The 24,046-nt window shown below is 44.8% G+C and overlaps 2 protein-coding genes and 1 pseudogene across 2 annotated transcripts; all 3 read right to left on the reverse strand.

Annotated features, from left to right (window-relative positions):
• Positions 1 to 8,678: 8,678 nt before the first annotated feature.
• On the reverse strand, positions 8,679 to 10,578 carry LOC127307557 (F-box protein At4g22280). Its single transcript, XM_051338282.2, has 4 exons — positions 10,351 to 10,578; positions 9,430 to 10,206; positions 9,182 to 9,337; positions 8,679 to 9,064 (listed from the first exon to the last, which is right to left on the reverse strand). The coding sequence occupies exons 1-4, from the start codon at positions 10,444 to 10,446 to the stop codon at positions 8,852 to 8,854; spliced, it is 1,242 nt and encodes a 413-aa protein (XP_051194242.1). The 5' UTR covers positions 10,447 to 10,578; the 3' UTR covers positions 8,679 to 8,851.
• Positions 10,579 to 17,518: 6,940 nt separating this feature from the next.
• LOC127307558 (citrate synthase, mitochondrial-like) lies at positions 17,519 to 21,211 on the reverse strand (annotated as a pseudogene).
• A 202-nt stretch (positions 21,212 to 21,413) lies between these two features.
• LOC139829661 (F-box/FBD/LRR-repeat protein At1g78750-like) lies at positions 21,414 to 23,441 on the reverse strand. The gene is made up of 4 exons (XM_051338283.2): positions 23,157 to 23,441; positions 22,159 to 23,017; positions 21,911 to 22,066; positions 21,414 to 21,793 (listed from the first exon to the last, which is right to left on the reverse strand). The coding sequence occupies exons 2-4, from the start codon at positions 22,909 to 22,911 to the stop codon at positions 21,587 to 21,589; spliced, it is 1,116 nt and encodes a 371-aa protein (XP_051194243.1). The 5' UTR covers positions 22,912 to 23,017; positions 23,157 to 23,441; the 3' UTR covers positions 21,414 to 21,586.
• Positions 23,442 to 24,046: the final 605 nt, after the last annotated feature.

Below are 24,046 nucleotides of genomic sequence, written 5' to 3' on the forward strand. Positions count from 1 at the left end.
CCTCATAAAGCAATCATGACGTAAGAGGACGCTCAAGAGAGAAGATGAGGCAGACTCCGTATTTTGTTGTGTAAGTGCTAATACTCTAAGCAGATCCGACACTTGCCGAGTAAACACAAGAAGTAGCTTCTGCTCCATTTGCTTTATTTGTCTATCTGATCCAACAAGGTTACCATAAAAGTATGGTTTTCCAGTTCTCCCATGGTGCAAGAGGCCGAACCAAGCATAGTGAAGCCTATACCCACAGTCGCCTAGTATAGGCCCTAAGAAATCAACCCTCCACTGCTCCCAAAATTTGCAGGGACAGTTTTGAACCAAAGGAATAGCTACCAGTCGAATAACCTTCACCAAATGCCTAAGTTCTCGTGAGAGCATCCCCAAGATATCGACTGTCCAATAACTCAGAAAATGCCCCATCGACGGAGGTACATAGACCAAGAGCATTGTACGCTCTCTGTCGAGTTCCCTCCAATAATGCCCCTGTCTTGTTCTTATGGAGACTGTCAATGTCATACAACCCGTTTGTAGTTCTGAGGGTAGCAGCAAGATCCACGCAGCTCAGACATTTAGCTTCTTCAAGTTCTTCAGGTAAAAAATCATCATGATCCCGCTGCCAGAGCGCATGTATGCACTGAAGCAGCCATAGGAGCAACGGAAGCATCTGCTGTAAGGGTGCCACATAGTAGAAAAGATCGCAAGCACCGCCAGACTCTTGGGCTCTGCGCCTCTTAAGCTGTTCCTCGCAGAATTTCACCACATGATAAGCCATCTCTAAGAACTGGCCGTCGGAGAAAAGCAGGCTCACACCACCGGAAGTGGACGGAAAATATTTCCATTCTGGCAGGCTCCATATCCTGTTCAGAGCATCAAGTAGGCGTGGAATTATTGTTGCGCATTGCGCGGTCTCCGTAAGAGATGATGTAATAATACCGAACGTCTCGCATAACAAATTGTGCTCTGTAAGGAGGAGAAACATGTCATTCTTTCGACGAAATGTCGTTTCGCCGTTATCCGGGCTTCTTCTTTCATGCTCTGAAACTGAAGGAGTCTGCCCCGGTAAGCTGTTACAGGGGATCGGAGGATATAAAGATGATGATGTTGGAGTAGAGCATACGAAGTGGGGATCAAGCACAAGAGAGAGGCCCACTCTAATTCCATCCTGAAATCCAGGAGCCCTCTTGACTGTACTGAGAAAGACAGGGCTGGAGCTTGTGGCGGATTCAACCAGCTGAATTTTCAGATTGAGAAGTTGAGCAGCGCTGAGTTTGTCACTTCTTTGATCCACCAGATGCTGGAGCATCTTGGAGCCGTGCAGTTGGACATCGAGCGGGAGTTCCTCGCTGAGCAGGAGAAGCGAAACTCCAACCAACGATTCCATGTACATCTCGTCTTCTGATTTTACCAATTCCGGCTTCGCAGGGCTCGAATCGCCGACTACACCCGCCTCCGCCGCCATGGCAGGACGTGAATAGCCGTCTACATCCGCCATGGAACGTCCGTGTCCGTCCACTACAGCGGTGGCAGTGGGGTGCAGCACGGCGCTCGCGACGGATCCGGCCAGAGGAGCTCGATCTGGTCTGGGTCGCCCGTAAGGATTCCGGCGAGGGAAGGGTCGGGGCTGGCTATCGTGCCCTATATTTTCACTTATATTTGATTATTTCTCTTCTCAACTCAGATTACAAACTCACATCCTGCAAGACTACGACACGGTTTGAAAACAACTCGGACCTGACCTCCTAGCACGACACGGAGAAACCTATCTAGGGCACTAGTATGAGTAATGGATATCCAGGTAGGGTTATTTTTAGCCTAGCTTCCCTCTCGTTAGGGTTTCGTCTTCTCTCGCGGCGTCCGCCGTCGTAGAGGTTTCTTTTTCCCCGATCCTTCGACGCCACCACGCTGCACGTCGATCTCGGGATCTGGGAGCGGTTTTCGTTTTGCTTCCCAGCCTTGGCTCCCGTGTAGTGCTGGTAGGGGATCTTGGGGACAGGTTTTGACGTGCTTCACCATGGCGTTGGACCCAGCAAAGCTAGCAGATACATCCCATGTTGGGGGTTCTGGAAAAGACGATCTGGAGGAGATGATGAAGAATTTGGGGCTGAGGGAAGAGGATCTTGATGACGTAATTTTTTAGGAGGAACCCACTCCGCCGCCTGAATCTACTCGCTGGCTGGCGATTGCCCGCGTGCATACGTCGAGAGAATACAGTGACTTCTGGCTCTATAAGAATCTACGATCAGCCTGGGATCTAGCTCAAGAAGTCAAGATCAGATCTCTGGACAACAATATGTATACGATGCAATTCCATTGTTTAGGTGATTGGGACAAAGTGATGGAAGGAGGACCTTGGGTTTTCAGAGGGCACCCGGTGATCTTGGCTCCTTATGACGGATTTACTAAACCTTCGGAGATTCCATTGAATAAATTCAAAATATGGATCCAAATCCATGATCTCCCAGATGGGTTTAAGCCAATGCTCGGATCTTTGGCTGCTAAAGTTGGAGAGGTTGTGGTTTCGGAACCTGTCTCGGGTGATTTCCCTGGAAACTTTTTCAGAGTTCGAGTTTGGCTAGATGTTTTGAAACCGCTGAAAAATCACGTTTCTATGATAAGAGCACAAAGGCGACAAATATTCTTGGTGAAATATGAGCGACTCCCGGACTGGTGTGCTTTCTGTGGGATGATAGGGCACTTATATACAGAACATGGAGATGGTATACATCCATCGTCGTCACTGGTTTTTAAGGACCTCAAAGCAACATGGGCTGTTCGTTCTGCGGGAAGAGGCCATGGCCGTGGGAGGGGTTTTGGAAGTAGTCGAGGAGGTTTTACAAGTGGTTCTGGTTCCTTTTTTGAAGAACGTACTGAGGAGGAAGAAAAGGATGCTATGTCGGAAGATGATCCTGAGCTTAATAGAAAGAGAACTGGGGATGGTCGAAACAATGCATCACTACCTGCTCCATTGGGCGAGACTGCTACAAAAGATGCATTGGCAGGATCAAAGATAGGGGGAAAAGTGGATGCTATTGTTAATTCTCTGGAGGCTTATAATCCACCAAGTCCTAATCCAGTGAGAGATCCGAAGAGGAAGAAGACTACTGAAGAGGAAGGTTCTAATGTTAACTCTACTTTGGCGGGCTCCATGGAGGGGCGCCGCCCAGATCAATGAGGATATTAGGGAAGAACTGTCGGGGTTTGGGGAATGACCCGGCAGTTCGAGCGCTTTTGGATATCAAAATGCGCTGCAACCCCGATGTGTTGTTTTTGTCGGAGACGCACTTGGATACCTATCCGGCAGATTGTCTTAAGAGAAGATTGAAGATGGACTTTAAAATTGTTAATCCTAGCGATGGTCGTAGTGGTGGTGTCCTACTTTTATGGAGAAGAGAGATTTCTATACAACAGATTTTTTCAGCGCCTAAGTACATTGATGTCCGTGTTGTTGAAAGCCCGAACAAGGTTTGGAGACTCACTGGTATTTATGGGGAACCTAGATGGGAGGACAAGCACTTAACGTGGGATAAAATTAGAGAACTAAATGGCCAATATAATATGCCATGGGCGACTATAGGGGATTTCAACGAGATTTTATTCAACCATGAAAAAGAGGGTGGAAATCCTAGACCGCAAGTGTATATGCAAGCTTTCAGAGATGTTTTAGATGATTGTGATCTGATTGATTTGGGCTTTATTGGTGAACCTTTCACTTGGAAGGGCAGAATCCGTGAACGTCTGGACAGAGTAATAGTGAACAATGCATGGAATATAATGCATCCTAGTGCGGTGGTGCAACATTTGGAATTTGCAAGATCCGATCATCGCCCAATCCTTCTCGACACGGACTTTCAAATTATTCCAAGCAATCCTAACTCAAGTATTAAATTTGAGGCCAAATGGTTACATGAAAAAGACTTCATTGAGGTAGTGGAACAGGCTTGGCACAATGCAAATGAGGCAACGGCTGGGAGTGGGGTACTGGATAGACTCGCTCATATGCATAAGGCGCTCCATGACTGGGACAGGCATATTCTCAAACAACCGAGAAAGAGAATCCGCAAAGCACAAAAGAAATTAGATAGTGCTATGAATGGGCCGATGACCGATGAGAATGAGAAGATTGCGAAGGAAATGACTGATCTTGTGCAGATGCTGCTACAGCAAGAGGAAGTACACTGGCTCCAACGTTCTAGAGCAAATTGGCTAACGCAGGGTGATCGCAACACTAATTTTTTCCACCAATTCGCTACAGCTCGCCGCAAGAAAAATCTTATTAAAAGACTTAAGGATTTAAATGATGAGTGGGTCGAAGGTACGGCGATGCTTAAACCTCTTGTCTTTGATTATTTTACTAATCTGTTCACGTCTGAGGTTCAGTACACAGACCCTGCTCTTTTGAAGAAAATTCAGACTAAGGTTAATGATGATATGAATGAGCGTCTTACGGCCCCTTTCACGGCTGAAGATGTGAAGAAAGCTGCTTTTAGCATCGGTGATTTTAAAGCTCCAGGACCCGACGGTCTACATGCCATATTTTATAAAAAATTCTGGAGTCTATGTGGTGACCAGATTACAAATGAAATATTACAGGCTTTGAACTCTGGAGTCATCCCCGAAGGCTGGAATGATACAACTATTGTCATGATACCAAAAGTAGACAATCCGGAGCTAGTCACTCAATATCGGCCTATAAGTCTATGTAACGTTATTTACAAAATAATCTCTAAAATGCTGGCCTTTTGACTGAAGAAGGAACTGCCCGAGGTGATTTCACCAATGCAAAGTGCCTTTGTGCCTGGGCGGCTTATTACAGATAATGTTCTGGTGGCATATGAATGCATTCACTCTATCAAGGGGAAAAGGACCGGAAATAATGGAGCTTGTGCGGTGAAATTGGATATGCACAAAGCTTATGATCGGGTTGAATGGATTTTCTTGGAAAATATGATGAGGAAACTTGGCTTTTCGGAAAGATGGATTACTATCATGATGTCTTGTGTGAGGTCTGTCAGATACCAAGTAAGGTTTAAATTTGAGGAAACGGATATGTTTTTCCCTACGAGGGGTCTCCGTCAAGGAGATCCTCTCTCTCCATATTTTTTCCTTATTTGTGCGGAAGGATTATCTAGTCTATTATTGCATGAAGAAGAAGTTGGTGGCATTGATGGGTTAAGAGTGTGCAGAAATGCACCGTCAGTCTCTCATTTACTTTTTGCTGATGATTCTCTTATTCTCATGAAGGCGGATATGAATAATGCAACTCCCTTGCAACATGTTCTTGATACCTACTGTGCAAATTCGGGTCAGTTGGTGAGTTTGGCGAAATCTAGTATCTTTTTCTCTCCGAACACCCATGTTTTGGTAAGGTCAGATATTTGTGAGATTCTTCATATTGACACCGAAGCCCTATCTGATAAGTATCTTGGACTTCCGGCTATTATTGGGGCAGATAGAAGTGACTGCTTTCTTCATTTTGTGGAAAGGATAATTCAGAGGATAAATGGATGGAAAGAAAAAATGTTATCTATAGGCGGCAAGGAGATCCTTCTGAAGGCAGTAGCTCAAGCAATTCCTGTTTTACGCGATGTCAGTGTTCCAAATCCCCATTGGAGTGTGTAAGAAAATGATAGATGCTATAGCTCAATTCTGGTGGGGTGATGATGAAAATAGTAAGAAAATGCATTGGCTAGCATGGTGGAAATTGTGCTATCCAAAAAATGAGGGAGACATGGGATTTAGGGATTTTCATTCTTTTAATCTGGCCATGTTAGCTAAACAAGTTTGGAGGTTATTAAACGAGCCAAATTCTCTATGTGCCCAAGTGTTGAGATCAAAGTACTATCCCAATGGTGATATTTTAAAGGCAGGGCCTAAGTCAGGTTCTTCTTTTACATGGCAGAGCATTTTAGCTGGGATGACTACCTTTAAAAGGGGTTATATATGGAGAGTTGGCGACGGAGAGAAGATAAATATTTATACTGACCCATGGATTCCGTCTAGTCCTAACAGGAAAATAATGACCCCGAGAGGTGACAGTATATATACAAAGGTGGTTGATCTCATTATCCCAAACAGCGGCACATGGAATGAAGAGAGACTAAATGAACTTTTTAATATAGTGGATCTAAACCGTATACTGGAGATACCCTTGAACAATCAAGGTTTTGAGGACTTCATTGCCTGGAATTTCACCAAACATGGACAGTATGCGGTCAGGTCTGGATACCATCTCCAATGGAGACACCAATTTGGTCCCAGGACATCTCAGTTATCTCTCCCAGGTTCATCAGTTAATAACCCAATTTGGAAAATTATTTGGAAGCTCAAGGTACCTAGTAAAGTTAAAATCTTCGTTTGGCGAGCACTGCATGGAATACTGCCACTCAAATCAATTTTGGCAAATCGGCATGTTGGAACGAATGGTGGATGTCCTATCTGTAATCAAGCAGCGGAAGATGTACTGCATCTTGTTTTTACATGTTCTACTGCTCGATCTCTTTGGTGTTCCCTAGGTATATCCCAAATCATGGAAGAAGCCATAGAGGAAGATCGTTCAGGTTCTGCAGTCCTTGAATTTTTGTTCAGGAGACAAGATACCTCTATGCCTGGAATTGATCTAGGAATGAAGGAAGTTATTGCTGTTGGAAGTTGGTACCTCTGGTGGATCCGTCGACAACGCACACATGATGAACAAGTTCCGCCAATGTTCAAGTGCAAATTCTCTATCCTCTCTATTGCTGCTAATGCTGCAAAGGCCCAGAGCAAGCCAACTACTCAGAGGGTTCGATGGTCTAGACCGCCACCGAGGATTACTAAGGTAAATGTTGACGGTTCTTTTCATTCAGATTCTCATACAGGGTCGGTAGGTGCCATTCTTAGAGATTACGATGGAAAGTTTGTTGCGGCATCATCGATCTACTTGCCTAACATTGCATCGGCGGCGGCGGCTGAGGCGTTGGCCATGAAGGAGGGTCTTGATCTTGCAAGTAGATTGGGGTGCAATAACATCCAAATAGAGTCTGATTCTTTAGATACAGTGGAGGCGTGTACAGGAGAAGCTACTTGGTGGGGACAATCGTCGGCTATCTTTGCGGATTGTGTTGATCTCGCCGCGCTTATTGGAGGTGTTCAGTTCCAATACTGTCCAAGGGAAGCAAATGAGGCAGCTCATGATTTATCTAGGGCTTGTTTTAGTAGCAAAGTCTCTTGTAATTGGGTCGATGAACCCCCTGATTTTATTCTTGGTAGGCTTTTAAACGATGTAACTATACTTTGATTGAAGCAGCAAGTTCCAGACGCACTCTTTTTCTTACCAGGGTACCTAAGGGGACTGGAAGGTTTTTAATGAGGCGGCTTGCTGGCTTAATATATATGGTATTTCAAAAAAAAGGGCACTAGTATGAGTTTAAAAACAATTGATATTTAATTCGGCTTTCTAGTGGGTGTGTATCCTCCTACCATCCAAAAATATATATTCTTAATTGTTAAAAAAATATTTTAAATTGAGCTTTCAGGAGTAATAAAAAATATTGTATGTACATATTGACAATCTATATGTGTTCTCACAGTCTAGCGGAAAGCCGATGTTTTTTAGGTCAATGTAAACGAACAAAATATTTCTCACAAAAAGACTTATCTTTATGACCAAATTATGTCTTTTTACGCAGCCTAAACGATGCGTCGATCTTTTTATGGAAAATCTTTGGGCGCATGTAGCACGTGAAGATGTACACATAAATTTTTCTTTTGAAATTTTTGATATTTCAAAATATATCAAAAATACATTTCAAAATAAAGGGTACATATATCACCAACAGCAAAAACATCATAGACATTTACCTAGTTTGTGCACCACTATATGTCTTTACATGTATTATTGTATTGTATTATATTTACATATGCGACAAAAAGGTTATGAGTGTTGCAACTCATGGACATTCTGGTAGTTCAGGTAACTCCTTAGAGTCAACATGCTAGCAAGTGTCGTAAACTGAGTATGATTGCAAACAAAATGGGAAAATTAGATAAGAGTTGTGAATTGGGGTTCAATTTAGGGTTCTAGCCTCCGATTCATATTACTTGCCACTAGTATGAATGTACCTATAACTAAAATAGACATATCTATATTAGTGGCAACTTATATGGATCGGACGGAGTATAACAAGTATATTACTTTAGACAACTTGTCGATCAAGATATAACAAGTAGGTTAACTGAAACCGCAACACCTTGCTAACTGAAGAATAGCAGGTACTGACATATCGGTACCCTAAGCAGTGTACAAGAAATAACTGCCAAGATAATTAAGGAAATGTTAACCATTGATCTCACGGCAATTCAAAGCAATGGTGTCAGAGAGTCCACAATCTCCCGCCTAAAATAGCGTACATGTAGAGAACATAGTTGCAAACTCTGATATGGAAAATTAAGAACCTACTATAGAAAGCACTAGATGCACTTTCATTGTTGGCGTTCAAAAAGAACCTACCGACGTAGGCCTAGAGGCGATGTTGTTAAAAAGGAACAAAAACTCATGTGCACCATGCGTGATTGTTTACACACATTATGTTCACATGTGCGAAGAGGTGAGAAATTTAACAACTGTGACACAGGCATTAACCTAGTTCATGCCACACTGGCACCTTTACGGTACCCTAAATACATCAACATGACAGCCCAGATAACTCAACGAAATGTTACCCATTGATCTCATCGATAATTTGAAGCAACATTGTCAAAGAGTCCACAAACACCAGCCTAAATAGCCTACGAGAGAACAAATAGATTTGCAAACTCTGATATGGAAAATTAAGAGTAGCATCACCAGACTCCGGAAGAAACAACCACAGAAAGACTAAAACCACACGACCTCCATCTCTTTAGGCTTTGTCTTCTCCTTGAGCATCCTTCGGAGCGTGCTGAATTCTCCAGCGTCGTCGTCTTTCGAGATTCTGAGACGGAGAATCTCAAGGTCTGATGATAGAACAGATGGCAGATTCAGTTTCTCAGTAGATTTCCACCGAAAGTACGCTGGACCAGATATCTCCCCATTGTTTTCTTCATACAACTGCGGAAACAGATATGATTTATTTGTAAGCTCTTTATTAGACTTTAGTCCTGGCGCTTCACAATACAATTATACGAACAGATCAGCTAGTAGATGGCACATATGCCAGGGCTGTACCTTCCATTGGTCCAAACTAAGCATGGCCAAGTTAGGAGCGTGGTTAAAGAAATAAGCAAGTGGACGGTAGAAATCAACGACCAACCATTCTCCAAGATACAAGCTCTTCATTTTGCTGAAGGTTGGGCCTTCAGTAGCTGGTTTATCCATCATGTCCTTCAAAGGCAACAGTAAACAAAACTTAGAGTTACTAGGAAATAACTTTTCTTAGACAGCAGCATTGCATCATCGGCAAGAAGATTTTTTACCTTGAGAAGCGAACCAAACCTAAGTAGCTCAAGATGTTGCGAAGGCATGGCGTCCAGCTTAACTCTTCCTGCAACAGATAGCTTGAGGGAAGCAATGCTGGGAGCAGATACATGGATCTCCAAGTAATCGCAGGCGGTGACCGACAATGTCTTCACGGTGTCTGAAGATACCCTGAATACACCGAGCGAGCACCGGGATAAATCCAGCTCTTCGAGTGCCGGGCACCCGGAGGTGAGTTTATCTGCCACGGATGGGTCAGACAACTGCATGAAGCGAAGGTGCAGTTTCTTCAAGCATGGGAGGCAGATAGTCTTGGGTGCGACGACCTGCCGAACCGCTGACGCCGACACGGTAATCTCCTCAAGCGTCGTGCAGTTGAACACGCAGTCGGGCAGCTCGACATCATCGGCGGTGCCAAGGGCAATGTCGAGCACGCGGATGCCGTGGCTCGCGACATGGCGCAGCCACCTGCACTGGTGCGCGAAGTGGTCCGTGCTGGCGCTGTGCAGGGTGAGCGCACGCAGCTTGTTGTCACCGTCGCGGAGGAGGAGCAGGTTGTCCCCGAACCTCTCGGAGGCGTGGCCGACCAGGGTGACGTGGGGCATGGTCGCCCACACGTGCCGCCACCGGCGCGACAGGAGGCTGCACTGGCCCGCGGCCAGCCGCGCGTCCAGGGGCCCCAGGATGCGGTGCAGGAGGTCGTCGGAGAGCGCGCTTAGCCTGTCGCGGCCCGCGGCCTCCCGCGCCGTGCGGCCGACAGCGCGGCTTCGGACGAACTGCGCATTTCGTCGAGCAGATGGTGAGCATTGAGGGAAATGAGATGATGACAGGTTTGATTTTCAGTAGAGATGATGCAATGTTGAGCAGAGATCGAAACACGGAGATGCATTCCATTCCAGCAACCGAATCCGCACACGCACCATAGGAGGAGTTCGCCTGCGGCCTCTGCCGCCGCGCCCAGTCGTCGGATCGCCGCCCCTGCCGCCGCGCCCAGTAGTCCGACCGTCGCCAAACATTTGCGTGGTGGGTTCTTAATGTGGCAGCTGTATGGAATCCCCGCGGGCGCCTTCGTGCTATGAAGGAGAAGGGGAACCGGTGAGAGGATGCCGCCGTCTCTCACGGTAGCACGGTTGCAACTTCACTTCCCGTTTGTGCGGCAAGTACCCCTTGAAGTTTCAAGTTAAAATTCAAATGTATGCTGAGGCTCGCCCACAAAAAACGGTCCGGTCCAATGTTCGAAACTTTTAACTTTTTCTTGACAATCAATACCACACATATATTTATAGTAATAAATAGTACATGGCATGAGCTAATTCCAATGATTATAAAATAAAATATAAAAAATCATCAAGATCTTCTAATTCTTTTTTCCTTTCATGACATAATATTGTACTTCTATGAAGACAGCCAAAAATAGATACTAAACCATAGACTTGAAAATACCAACGTATGTTTTCCCATAGTTTTAATTTGAGCCGCAATACCAAGGCTACATACACATGCGCAACCATTAAGATAGTCAATTAACATTAGAAAGAGTACCAACACTAGTATATCAGGGAAAATAACCGAACAGCCTGATCAACATCGTTGGAGAGCCGAGAGTACAAATCATTATTGTCGATGACGTAGCAGTCAGTGTAGAAGGATAGAAAGGGAGAGAGATATGCGGAATATGATGGATGTATTATTGAGCCTCATGGGCGAGTATATATACGATACAAGGGACCGACTTGGAGTAGAAGACAAGAAACAAATCTATCCCTACCTAATCTATCCCTAACCGACATATACTCTAACACCCCCCCCCCCCCCCCCCCCCGCAGTCGTAGCGGTAGCATCGTGAACAACTGGAACGTCGCAGACGGTCAGACTGGAGAGAAACCGAAGTAGAACCAGTGAGCTGCCTCGTGGACGGTGTCGCGACGCACTAGCTTGGACTGTAGAGGAAGCTGGTGAGTCTCAGGCGAGGTGGTAGCCCTTTGTGCCGATGTCAAGGTAGCCGTGAGCGTGGGTGCTGCAACCTTTGGTCGAGGGAGCCGCGCGAGGGATTGCCGTGGTCGATGTCGTGGGCGGGTGCCGGTGTCGATGTAGCCGCAAGCGCGTAGTGCGCGAGGAGAGTGACGGAGACGCGTCGAGGCAGTCGTGGAGGTTGTCGATGCCGAAGTCGATGCAGTCCGAGCCATCGGCGACGAGGTGCGGCCCTAGTTTTGCCAGAACTAGGCGCACGTCGGGGACGAAGGCATACTTCGGTTTTGCCAGAACCGAGTACACATAGAAGAAGTTGGTGACGCGGTCAAGGCAGTTGTAGAGGCGATGCCGAAGAAGACGTTGTCGAAGCCGATGAAGACAAGACGTCCGTCGCGAGTTTGCCAGACTCGGGAACGTGTCGGGGACGAAGGCACTTCCGGTATTGCCAGTACCGGGCATGCGAGGGGCAGGAACCATCATGAACCTATCGCCATGTCAGAGGGACTAGCAGAGGAGGCCTTCGGAAGCGTCGCGTTCGCAGATCGACGGACAGATGCCGACGCTGCTCGCGGTTCTCAGAGTAGAGTAGCAGGTGGTGTAGACGGGGACGAGGCGATGGCACGGGCGACGAAGTCGAGACGGTTGGAGACGTAGAAGGCGGCTAACCCAGCGTTCACCAGGGGTGGTCATGCTGGACGCCTAGACGGGCGTTGCGGTGGTCGGCGAGCCAAGCGCGACCTAAAGTGGTTGGCGAGCCCAACGGCGACTCGGGGTGGGGGCGCGGCGGCGGTACACGAAGTAGGCGAGGAAGACCCGGCGGCGTGACGAAGACCATGCGCGGACGGAGGCGACCCGTGCCGAAGGGGTGGCGCTGTGGTGGCCTCGGACGTCGGTGCGCGGGGGACGGCGAAGGTGACTGCGTGTGGCGACGCCACGGCCCGAGGGGGCGGCGTAGCTGTAGCCGCAGCAGAGGGTGCGGCAGGGGTCGAGGACGAGGTCGTGGAGGAGGTCTGCCGTGCGGTAGATGAAGAGGCCGCGGCAGCCGGTGCAGCTGGCCTGGTGACCGGGGCAGCCGGCGCGGCAGCCGGTGCAGCCGGTGCAGCCGGCCGAGCGACCAGGACAGCCGGCGCGGCAGCCGGTGCAGCCGGCCTAGTGACCGGGGCGGACGGCGCGGCAGCCGGTGCAGCCGGTGCGGCAGCGGCTAGCGGCGTGGACCAAAGACGGCGGCGTTGCGGCCCGAAGGGGCGACGCAGCGGCAACCCGATGCTCGATCGGTGGTAGGCGCGTGCTCGGGGACTTGCTTGGCGTAGACGTGTGCGGGGTCGGTTGATCAGACCGACGGCGGCGCTACATGTGCCATGGCGTGGACGACGCACAGATCGGAGTCGATGGCGGCGTTGTCGATGTAGTCGCGGGCGAGGACGGCGAAGACGGACCAGCGATGGAGACCGCGCGGGCGAGACAGCCTGCGGCGTCGCACGTAGGGGCGCCCCGTGTGCGGCGCGTGCGGCTGTGCCGTGCGGTTGATGGCCGGTACAGGTTGATGCCGTTGTCGGAGTAGAGGCGCAAGAGGACGACGGCGATGGGCGACTCAATCCGATCTATGATCGGTAAACCAAAAGGAAAAAACGATGGTCAAGCGATCGGCGGAGCAAAAAGAAAACCAATCTACAGATTGGAAAAAAAACTCGAGGGCAGCAGATCAATGGATCGGCGAACGAACCCTCATACGGATTGCGCGGCCCCCAGAGTAGATCATGGAGATCGATCTCCCCGAGGACGGCGCGGAAACCTTGCGGCGGCTAGGTCAAGGAGCGTGCCGCTCTGATACCATGTAGAAGGATGGAGAGGGAGAGAGATATGCGGAATATGATGGATGTATTATTGAGCCTCATGGGCGAGTATATATAGGAGTACAAGGGACCGACTTGGAGTAGAAGACAAGAAACAAATCTATCCCTACCTAATCTATCCCTAACCGACATATACTCTAACAGTCAGGACAAATACTGCAAGGATAATCCTTCTCGCGACAACCATGAGAAAAGATCCAAAATTAATCTGGCGAAATAAAATCTGAAGTCTCATACCTAGAAAACTGTAATCTTCCATCGCCAATATTGACGCCACGAATGAGATTTTCTAGTGGAATGAAGGGCCAAAAAACTCTTATTGTAGACCATGCCATCTTCATTGAGGCGGAGGCCAACAAGAAGACCACTATCAAACCCTAACCTAATCCGTTAAAAAACCCTACTTTTATTTAAAAACTTCACACATAGATCGGGTCCCCCACTCCTCCTGACGCCGATGAGACTGGCCGGGGAGGGGGGAACTGATCTATGGAGGAGGCGAAGGTGGAGGCGGAGTTGTTTTCTTAGGGCCGGCGGCTGCCAGGAATGAGCGGGCGTGCTTTCTATCTAGGGCGGTATTCGAAACTTTGACTTTATTTAGTGAGTCGGTGTCAAAGCATGAATTACTTATGTCAGTTTGGATGGAGAGAAGAACATGAAGACACTTCACCCAGATTTAGGTCCCCGAGGTGGGTAATATTTCTTGTTTTGCGATATTTCTTTAGAGCTAAACTAAGAACCCTAGGGTTTACGATGGTGTGTTGCTTCTCCAAAATTGGAAGTGTTTGGTCTAGGGTTTATGGTGGTGTGTTGCTTCTCCAAAATTGGAAGTGTTTGGTCTTTATCGTGGCTATACTTGATGGCAATCAATCCAAGAGATTTATCTCTTTCTTAACATATTTCATACGATGTATACGTATACCTCCACCGATGTTTCCTATTGATGTTTGGTTAAACAAATTAAGACACATTAGGAAATATCTAAAAGGTTGGGCAAAAAATCAGAGTGGGAAATACAAAAAGGAGAAAGAAAGACTAATAGGTATTATTGATCATCTTGATATTAAAGCAGAAAATAATCCTTTGGATCCGCATGAAAGAGAGGAACTTAGAAAAGCAAATGAAGGTTTGAGTAAGTTAAGGAGGGAGGAAGAATCTAAATGGGCTCAACGCGCAAAAGTTAAACATATCCAGGAAGGGGGGAATAATACGAGGTATTTCCATTTGATTGCAAATGGTAAACATCGGAAAAAGAAAAATTTTCAATTAGAGCAACAAGAAGAAACAATTGTAGGAGAAGATAACCTGAAGATTTATATCACTGATTTTTATAAAAAATTATTTGGACCACCGGAGTTGACAAATATTTCGTTATTAGAAGGAGTGGTGCACGATATTCCGCAGATTTCACCTCATGAGAATGAAATTCTAACAAATCCTTTTACTGAAGAGGAGCTGTTTGAGGCGATATCTCAGATGGAACATAATAAAGCACCAGGCCCAGATGGTTTTCCGGCCGAATTTTATCAAAAAATTTGGGAAGTAATTAAGGTGGATCTAATGTCACTCTTTAATGAATTGAGTACAGGAGAGTTGTCTCTTTATAAACTCAATTTTGGGGTGATTACTTTATTACCCAAGAAAGAGGATGCGATGCAGATTCAACAATATAGACCCATATGTTTACTAAATGTGTGTTTTAAAGTGTTTACTAAAGTGGGAACAAATAGAATAACGGGGATTGCCCCTAAGGTGATTAAACCAACACAGACTGCATTTATGCCAGGAACAAATATTTTAGAAGGAGTTGTAATTATTCACGAAACGATTCATGAATTACATACTAAAAAATTGGATGGGGTGTTGTTTAAAATTGATTTTGAGAAAGCTTATGATAAAGTTAAATGGTCTTTCCTACAACAAACCTTGAGAATGAAGGGTTTTGCTACAGAATGGTGTAGCCTAATTCAGAAATTTGTCCAAGGTGGGAGTGTGGGAATAAAGGTAAATGATGACATTGGTCATTATTTTCAAACAAAGAAGGGATTGCGGCAAGGGGACCCTTTGTCCCCGATGTTATTCAACATTGTTGTAGATATGCTTGCCATCTTAATTGAAAGAGCAAAGAATGATGGTCAAGTTGGAGGGCTTATTCCTCATCTTGTTGAGGGGGGAATCTCTATTTTACAATATGCCGATGATACAATTCTTTTTTCGGAACATGATCTTCTAGAAGCTGTAAACATGAAGTTAATATTATGCATTTTTTAAGAACTGTCGGGTCTAAAAATTAACTTCCATAAAAGTGAGCTTTTTTGTTTTGGTAAGGCAAAGGATGATGAGGACCAATATAAAGAGATTTTTGGTTGTGATGCTGGATCTCTCCCTTTTAGATATTTGGGTATTCCAATCCATTACAGAAAACTCAGGAATTCTGATTGGTATCCAGTCGAAACACGGTTTGAAAGCAAGCTGGGATGCTGGAAAGGAAAACTATTATCTTATGGGGATAGGTTGGTGTTAATTAATTCAGTTTTAACCAGTTTGCCTATGTTTATGTTATCTTTTCTTGAGATACCTGTTGGGGTAAGGAAAAGATTGGATTTTTATAGATCTAGGTTTTTCTGGCAATCTGATGAAATAAAGAAGAAATATAGGCTCACTAAATGGAATATTGTTTGTCGACCAAAAGATCAAGGTGGTTTAGGTATTGAGGTACTTGAACTTAAAAATAAATGCCTTTTGAGTAAATGGTTGTTTAAGTTGCTTAATGAGGATGGGGTGTGGCAGGAGTTATTACACAATAAATATATAAGATATAAGCCATTATCGGCTATTCAGCCTAAGCCCACAGATTCGTCTTTCTGGAAGGGTTTAATGCATGTGAAGGAGGAATTTTTTAAAAGAGGTTTTTTTAAATATTGGTAATGGAATGAATACTCGTTTTTGGGAGGATGTATGGTTAGGGAAAACTCCTCTGGCCGATCAATATCCGTCATTATATAATATTATGCATCACAAAAATATAACGGTAGCACATGTGTTTGCCCATACCCCACTGAATATTAGTTTCAGAAGGGCTTTGTTGGGAAACAGATGGACTTTATGGTTGCAGTTATGCCGAAAACTAATGACGGTAAATTTGAATGATGAACAGGATCGTTTTATTTGGGATCTGACAACCAATGGTAAATTCACGGTGAAATCTATGTATGAAGATCTGATGAGTGATCACACCCTATATCTGAGAAAATATTTGTGGAAAGTTAAGATACCTTTAAAAATTCGAATTTTTATGTGATTTCTTAGTAACAAGGTTTTGTTAACTAAAGATAATTTAGCTAAACGGAATTGGAACGGATGTATGAAGTGTGTTTTTTTGTGGAGCACATGAAACAGTCGAACATCTTTTCATTGAATGTCCATTGGCTAAACTTCTTTGGCGAACGGTTAATTTTACTTTTGATCTTCCACCTCCAACCAATGTTATAAATATGTTTGGAAATTGGTTAAATGGAGTAGATAGACAATCTAAAGCGTTCATCCGTGTGGGGATTTCTGCTTTATGTTGGTCTGTTTGGAGGGTTCGAAATGATCTTATCTTTAACAAAAAACATTCTTTCTACTATTTACAGGTTATTCACATGATGGCTCACTGGGTCCAGCTATGGGCTCTCCTTTCGCCGGAGGGGCTCAGGGATGCCATGGTTTCTGGATGCACACGGCTCCTGACGGTCGCTCAGGATATCTTGTGCCAGGCTGACTGGCGTCATACTAGAAGGCTACAATAATGTGTAGTTTTTCTAGTTTTTTATTCCGCTGGTTGATTCTTGTATCAACTGTAGGCGATGATTGTTTTCTTTAGAATATAAGACTGGATGAAACTTTTGGTTAATAAAAGGCCGTGTGCATCATCATGATGCAGAAGCCGGGGTTAAACTCCCCATTTCGAAAAAAATATACCTCCACCGACAGTAGGATTCTTAAGTATTCAGAAGTAAATGCATACAGAAAGCAAGGGTGCTTATTACCCACCGAAATAAAATAAAATAAAATAAAATTGAGGTTACCTAAGTGCCGAAACACACATTAGATGGCCCTGTATGATTTTTTATAAATAATTCTTTACTGCTTTTTCCTCTATGAGAAGAACAATTGAAGAAAATTATACCGGCAAAAGAACACCAGTATCAAATCAAAGTACAGAGCTCACCACCATTTCAAAGTATTGCTAGGTCTATCCTCAAGAAGGAAAAACACGGTCATATCAATGTAGTAGCATTCTTTTCCATGATAGATTATTCCCCACATCATATAACTGGTATAGTTAACTCGAGCAACACAAACTTAAAAAACGTTACCGAGCGACACATAAAACTTATGTGTCATGTCCTAATCTCTTTATGCCAAATGACATATTAACTGATTCGGTGTTCAAGTAACGGTGGTTACAAAATTCTACCGTCTGTGAGCCTCTTGCTCCAGTTATTGGCCAGGAAAACGAAGATGGTAAAACAAGGCTAACCATGCCTAACTTATGCTCAGTCATTATTAACATCAAAGACGGCCTGATTTGTAAAACGAAGCATTGGTGTAGCTTCAGGCCGCAGCCTTCTTGCAGTGGTTTTCCAGCCACTCCATGGTGACACTCTTCTGTCTTTCAAGTGGCAGGCCGAGGGAACGGTCCCAAATGAGCTGTCACAGATAATAGATCAAGATTAGCAAATGGGGGAGATCCACAGAACAAGCATGTGAAAGTGGAAGGAGAAGACAGACCTGAGATCCAATTCCCATGCTCCTTGAGACGCCGAACAAGACAGTGTAGTACCTGTGGATTAGACAAGTCATCGCTGTTACTCACAATGTACTAGATTTACTACGGAGTTATATCAAATCAGTTGCAGATTAAACTATTAACTAAATAATTTAACAAAAATAAATTAAATACCGTGCTTCAACTAATCCGAAGTGGTTGAGCAAAACTCCACTGTGAGCATCAACATTAGGCCATGGGTTTTTTACCTGAAAATGCATAGCATAGATATGATGATGCCCATACCCAGAAATATGAAATTAAAGGAGGGTAAATCACAACCAGTGTCATAGCATATTACCTTGCCTAACTCAGTGAGGATAGGAGGCACAACTTCGTACAACTTGGAGACCTGAAAGGGAAGAACAATATACCGCATTAAGATTGTAGAACCGAAGAGAAACCATGCAGTTAGGATGGAGTAGAATGCAGGTTTTAAACTAACCAGTTGGAAAAGTGGGTCTTCGGGTAAATACTTCAGTGCAAACTCCCTTTGGCACGAGTATCGTGGATCTGTATTACGTAGAACTCCATGACCATAGCCAGGAACAACCTATGGATGCAACCCGCCACCAGTAAAGAGTTTTAAATTTAAGTTAAAACAAACAAACTAAAAGTAGACCCAGATCATGAGAGAAAAGGCATTTGCATAACCAGCCCAGAAGGAAGGATGCAATAGAGAGCAAATATAATACTACCTCCGATCCTAATTAATTGTCGCAGATTTAGGCAAAATGTTTCCTAAATCTGTCTAGGTTCACTGAACCTGCGACAACTAATTTGGAACAGAGGTAGTAGATCTATTGTGCAGTATTTAACTTCTAGAATTACATACTCATAAGCAATAGCATTTGCTAGTTGAATAGAACAATTTGTTGAGATACACTACCTTTCCACTCTTCAGTGTCTTCCAAACATATTCTTTAAGCTGATCAGTTGTAATGTTACTCCCGGTTTCTTCCATTACAGATTTGATCCATAGCAACACTTCCTGTAGTACATGGTGACCATGGTCAGTTCATGCATATTAATACAACAAGTATAACAATCAAAGAAGACAGAAAATATGCTCTTTGAAAAGCATGTGTAAAAGCAAGTGATACAGTAAATAGCAAACTTGCAATCAGTTTTTGCAAATTATCACAAACAATTTGCTAAAGGAGATTCATTTGACAAGCACATGCAAAACAGGATGTTTCTGAAAAGTGAGAACGCTACATAAAACTTAGTGTACCTGATTAGCCAGGCCGTGCAGTGGTCCAGCTAAACCGTTTAGTGCCGCTGCAAAAGAAAGATAAGGATCTGACAGAGCACTTCCAACCTGTGATTGAATGTATCACATTAGTGCTGGATAAGGAGGCTAGTGCACAAAGGTATAAACAGGAAACAAGTAACCATCAAAGCACAATAACTACACAAGGACTTGAAATTGAAGTAGTGAAGAAATCAATAAAAACAATTGCCTCAATACAGTTGCTACTTGCTACTACAGTACATTTTGAAATATGGTTATCCTACAGTCCTGGTCAATAGTGCTTTTCAGGAACAATGAGTGCTAGTTTGGTTTATGAAACATGCTAATGCATCACAGATATGTAGCAAACACATTGTGCCTAGCCACAGGTCAGCAATGATATATGATGAAATAGTGCATGCCAAAAACTGCAGTGTAACGATGCCAACAGATCAAAGTATCTTAGTGCAGCCAGCAGTCATCCTTTGGCAGATTCAGAACAATTGTAGCAACACTAACAAGAAAAATCAAGATAGACAAAATGAAACAAATATTACCAGATGCCCAGCATGAGCACTAACATTCCCTCCTTCGTGATCACTGCAAGAAAACAGGTCACGGTACAAGGGAAAATTAACCCTAAATCCTTCAGCAAACAAATATAGAAATTGAAATGAGGATGGATGAAATTACGTGTGAATTGTTATGTATAGGCGCATCAACTCCAGCATTTTGGGGTCATCAAAACCAAGCATGTGTGAAAAAATTTGCTGCGTAGTCCAGTGTATTATCAGCTGCAATAGTTTTCCCGTCCTTGAAAATTCTTCACACAACTGGGACCTGACCTCCTACCACGACACGGAGCAAGAAACCTATCTAGGGCACTAGTATGAGTTTAAAAAACGGATATACTTAATTCCTTTCAGGTGTATGCCACCATTAAAAAAATTAATTGTTCAAAAAATTAATAATTTTTTTTGTAGGTATATCTTGACAATCTGTATGTGTTCGCACAGTCTAGCGAAAAGCCGATATTTTTCTAGGTCAATTTAAAAAGGACAAAATATTCCTTACAAAAAGACTTATCTTTATGACCAAATTTTGTCTTTTTACGCAGCCTAAACGATGCGTTGATTTTTTATGGAAAACTTTGAGCGCACGTAGCATGTGAAGATGTACAGGTGAATTTTTCTTTTGAAATTTTTGATATTTCAATATCAAACACACATTTTAAAATAAAGGGTACACATGCAACGAAGAGCATAAACATCATAGACATTTAGCTACCTTGTGCGCCACTGTATATCTTTACATGTATTACTGTATTGTATTATGTTTACATATACGACAAAAAGGTTATGATCGTTGCAACTCCTTCTGGTCAACATGCTAGCGAGTGCCATAAATCGAGTATGATTGCAAACAAAATGGGAAAATTGGATAAGAGTTGTGAATTGGGGTTCAATTTAGGGTTCTAGCCTCCGATTCATATTACTTGCTACTAGTATGAATGTACCTATAACTAAAATAGACATATCTATATTAGTGGCAACTAATATGGGTCGGACGGAGTATAACAAGTATATTACTTTAGACAACTTGTCGATCAAGATATATCAAGTAGGTTAACTGAAACCGCAACACCTTGCTAACTGAAGAATAGCAGGTACTGACATATCGGAACCCTAAGTAGTGTACAAGAAATAACTACCAAGATAATTAACGGAATGTTACCCATTGATCTCACGGCAATTCAAAGCAATGGTGTCAGAGAGTCCACAATCGCCCGCCTAAAATAGCGTACAAGTAGAGAACATAGTTGCAAACTCTGATATGGAAAATTAAGAACCTACTATAGAAAGCACTAGATGCACTTTCATTGTTGACGTTCAAAAAGAACCTACCGACATAGGCCTAGAGGCGATGCTGTTAAAAAGGAACAAAAACTCATGTGCACCATGCGTGATTGTTTACACACATTATGTTCACATGTGCGAAGAGGCGAGAGATTTAACAACTGTGACACAGGCATTAACCTAGTTCATGCAACATTGGTACCTTTCTGATCAACGTGCTAACGGTACCCTAAATACATCAACATGACAGCCCAGATAACTCAACGAAATGTTACCCATTGATCTCATCGATAATTTGAAGCAACATTGTCAAAGAGTCCACAAACACCAGCCTAAATAGCCTAGGAGAGAACAAATAGAGTTGCAAACTCTGATATGGAAAATTAAGAGTAGCATCACCAGACTCCGGAAGAAACAACCACAGAAAGACTAAAACCACACGACCTCCATCTCTTTAGGCTTTGTCTTCTCCTTGAGCATCCTTCGGAGCGTGCTGAATTCTCCAGCGTCATTGTCTTTCGAGATTCTGAGACGGAGAATCTCAAGGTCTGATGATAGAACAGATGGCAGATTCAGTTTCTCAGTAGATTTCCACCGAAAGTACGCTGGACCAGATATCTTCCCATTGTTATACAACTGCGGAAACAGATATGATTTATTTGTAAGCTCTTTATTAGACTTTAGTCCTGGCGCTTCACAATACAATTATACAAACAGATCAGCTAGTAGATGGCACATATGCCAGGGCTGTACCTTCCATTGGTCCAAACTAAGCATGGCCAAGTTAGGAGCGTGGTTAAAGAAATAAGCAAGTGGACGGTAGAAATCAACGACCAACCATTCTCCAAGATACAAGCTCTTCATTTTGCTGAAGGTTGGGCCTTCAGTAGCTGGTTTATCCATCATGTCCTTCAAAGGCAACAGTAAACAAAACTTAGAGTTACTAGGAAATAACTTTTCTTAGACAGCAGCATTGCATCATCGGCAAGAAGATTTTTTACCTTGAGAAGCGAACCAAACCTAAGTAGCTCAAGATGTTGAGCATTGCAAAGAGCATCAAGAAAATCATGTCTATCAGCAGCATGTGGATTCAGTCCATCACCACAAACATTGACCCAGGCATGTAGCAGCGAAGGCATGGCGTCCAGCTTAACTCTTCCTGCAACAGATAGCTTGAGGGAAGCAATGCTGGGAGCAGATACATGGATCTCCAAGTAATCGCAGGCGGTGACCGACAATGTCTTCACGGTGTCTGAAGATACCCTGAATACACCGAGCGAGCACCGGGATAAATCCAGCTCTTCGAGTGCCGGGCACCCGGAGGTGAGTTTATCTGCCACGGATGGGTCAGACAACTGCATGAAGCGAAGGTGCAGTTTCTTCATGCGTGGGAGGCAGATAGTCTTGGGTGCGACGACAACCGCTAACGCCGACACGGTAATCTCCTCAAGCGTCGCGCAGTTGAACACGCAGTCGGGCAGCTCAAAATGGTAGGCGGTGCCGAGGGTGATGTCGAGCACGCGGATGCCGCGGCTCGCGACATGGCGCAGCCACCTGCACTGGTGCGCGAAGTGGTCCGTGCTGGCGCTGTGCAGGGTGAGCGCGCAGCTTGTTGTCACCGTCGCGGAGGAGGAGCAGGTTGTCCCCGAACCTCTTGGAGGCGTGGCCGGGCAGGGTGACGTGGGGCATGGTTGCCCACACATGCCGCCACCGGCGCGACAGGAGGCTGCACTGTCCCGCGGCCAGCCGCGCATCCAGGGGCCCCAGGATGCGGTGCAGGAGGTCGTCGGAGAGCGCGCTTAGCCTGTCGCGGCCCGCGGTCTCCCGCGCCGTGCGGCCGACAAGGCGGCTTCGGACGAACTGCGCATTTCATCGAGCAGATGGTGAGCATTGAGGGAAATGAGATGGTGATATGTTTGATTTTCAGTAGAGATGATGTAATGTTGAGCAGAGATCGAAACACGGAGATGCATTCCAGCAACCGAATCCGCACACGTACCATAGGAGGAGTTGGCCTGCGGCCTCTGCCGCCGCGCCCAGTCGTCGGATCGCCGCCCCTGCCGCCGCGCCCAGTCGTCGGATCGCCGCCCCTGCCGCCGCGCCCAGTAGTCCGACCGTCGCCAAACATTTGCGTGGTGGGTTCTTAATGTGGCAGCTGTATGGAATCCCCGCGGGGGCCTTCGTGCTATAAACCTTGGGGATCCGGTGAGAGGATGCCGCCGTCTCTCACGGTACTACGGTTGCAACTTCATTTCCCGTTTGTGCGGCAAATAAACCTTGGATTTCAGAAAGAGTAATGCTACACCTACAAAAATCATTTACGGAAATCCCATACCATACGGACTCACATCGTGCACAGTAGCCAGGAGAGAGGTTCCCGATTTTTGCGGGAGGAATCAAAGCCGGACCAACCATTTTCCTCCACGTCTGTCCGTAGGAATTTTTGTAACCAAAAGAGTCCGTAAGTGTAGGATTATTGTTTCAGAAGAGTAATGCTACACCTACAAAAATCATTTACGGAAATCCCATACGGACTCACATCGTGCACAGTAGCCAGGAGGGAGGTTCCCGATTTTTGCGGGAGGAATCAAAGCCGGACCAACCATTTTCCTCCACGTCTGTCCGTAGGAATTTTTGTAACCAAAAGAGTCCGTAAGTGTAGGATTATTGTTTCAGAAGAGTAATGCTACACCTACAAAAATCATTTACGGAAATCCCATAGCCAGGAGGGAGGTTCCCGATTTTTGCGGGAGGAATCAAAGCCGGACCAACCATTTTCCTCCACGTCTGTCCGTAGGAATTTTTGTAACCAAAAGAGTCCGTAAGTGTAGGATTATTGTTTCAGAAGAGTAATGCTACACCTACAAAAATCATTTACGGAAATCCCAT

This window comes from Lolium perenne, chromosome 6 (genome assembly GCF_019359855.2).
Source record: "Lolium perenne isolate Kyuss_39 chromosome 6, Kyuss_2.0, whole genome shotgun sequence".
NCBI lineage: Eukaryota > Viridiplantae > Streptophyta > Magnoliopsida > Poales > Poaceae > Lolium > Lolium perenne.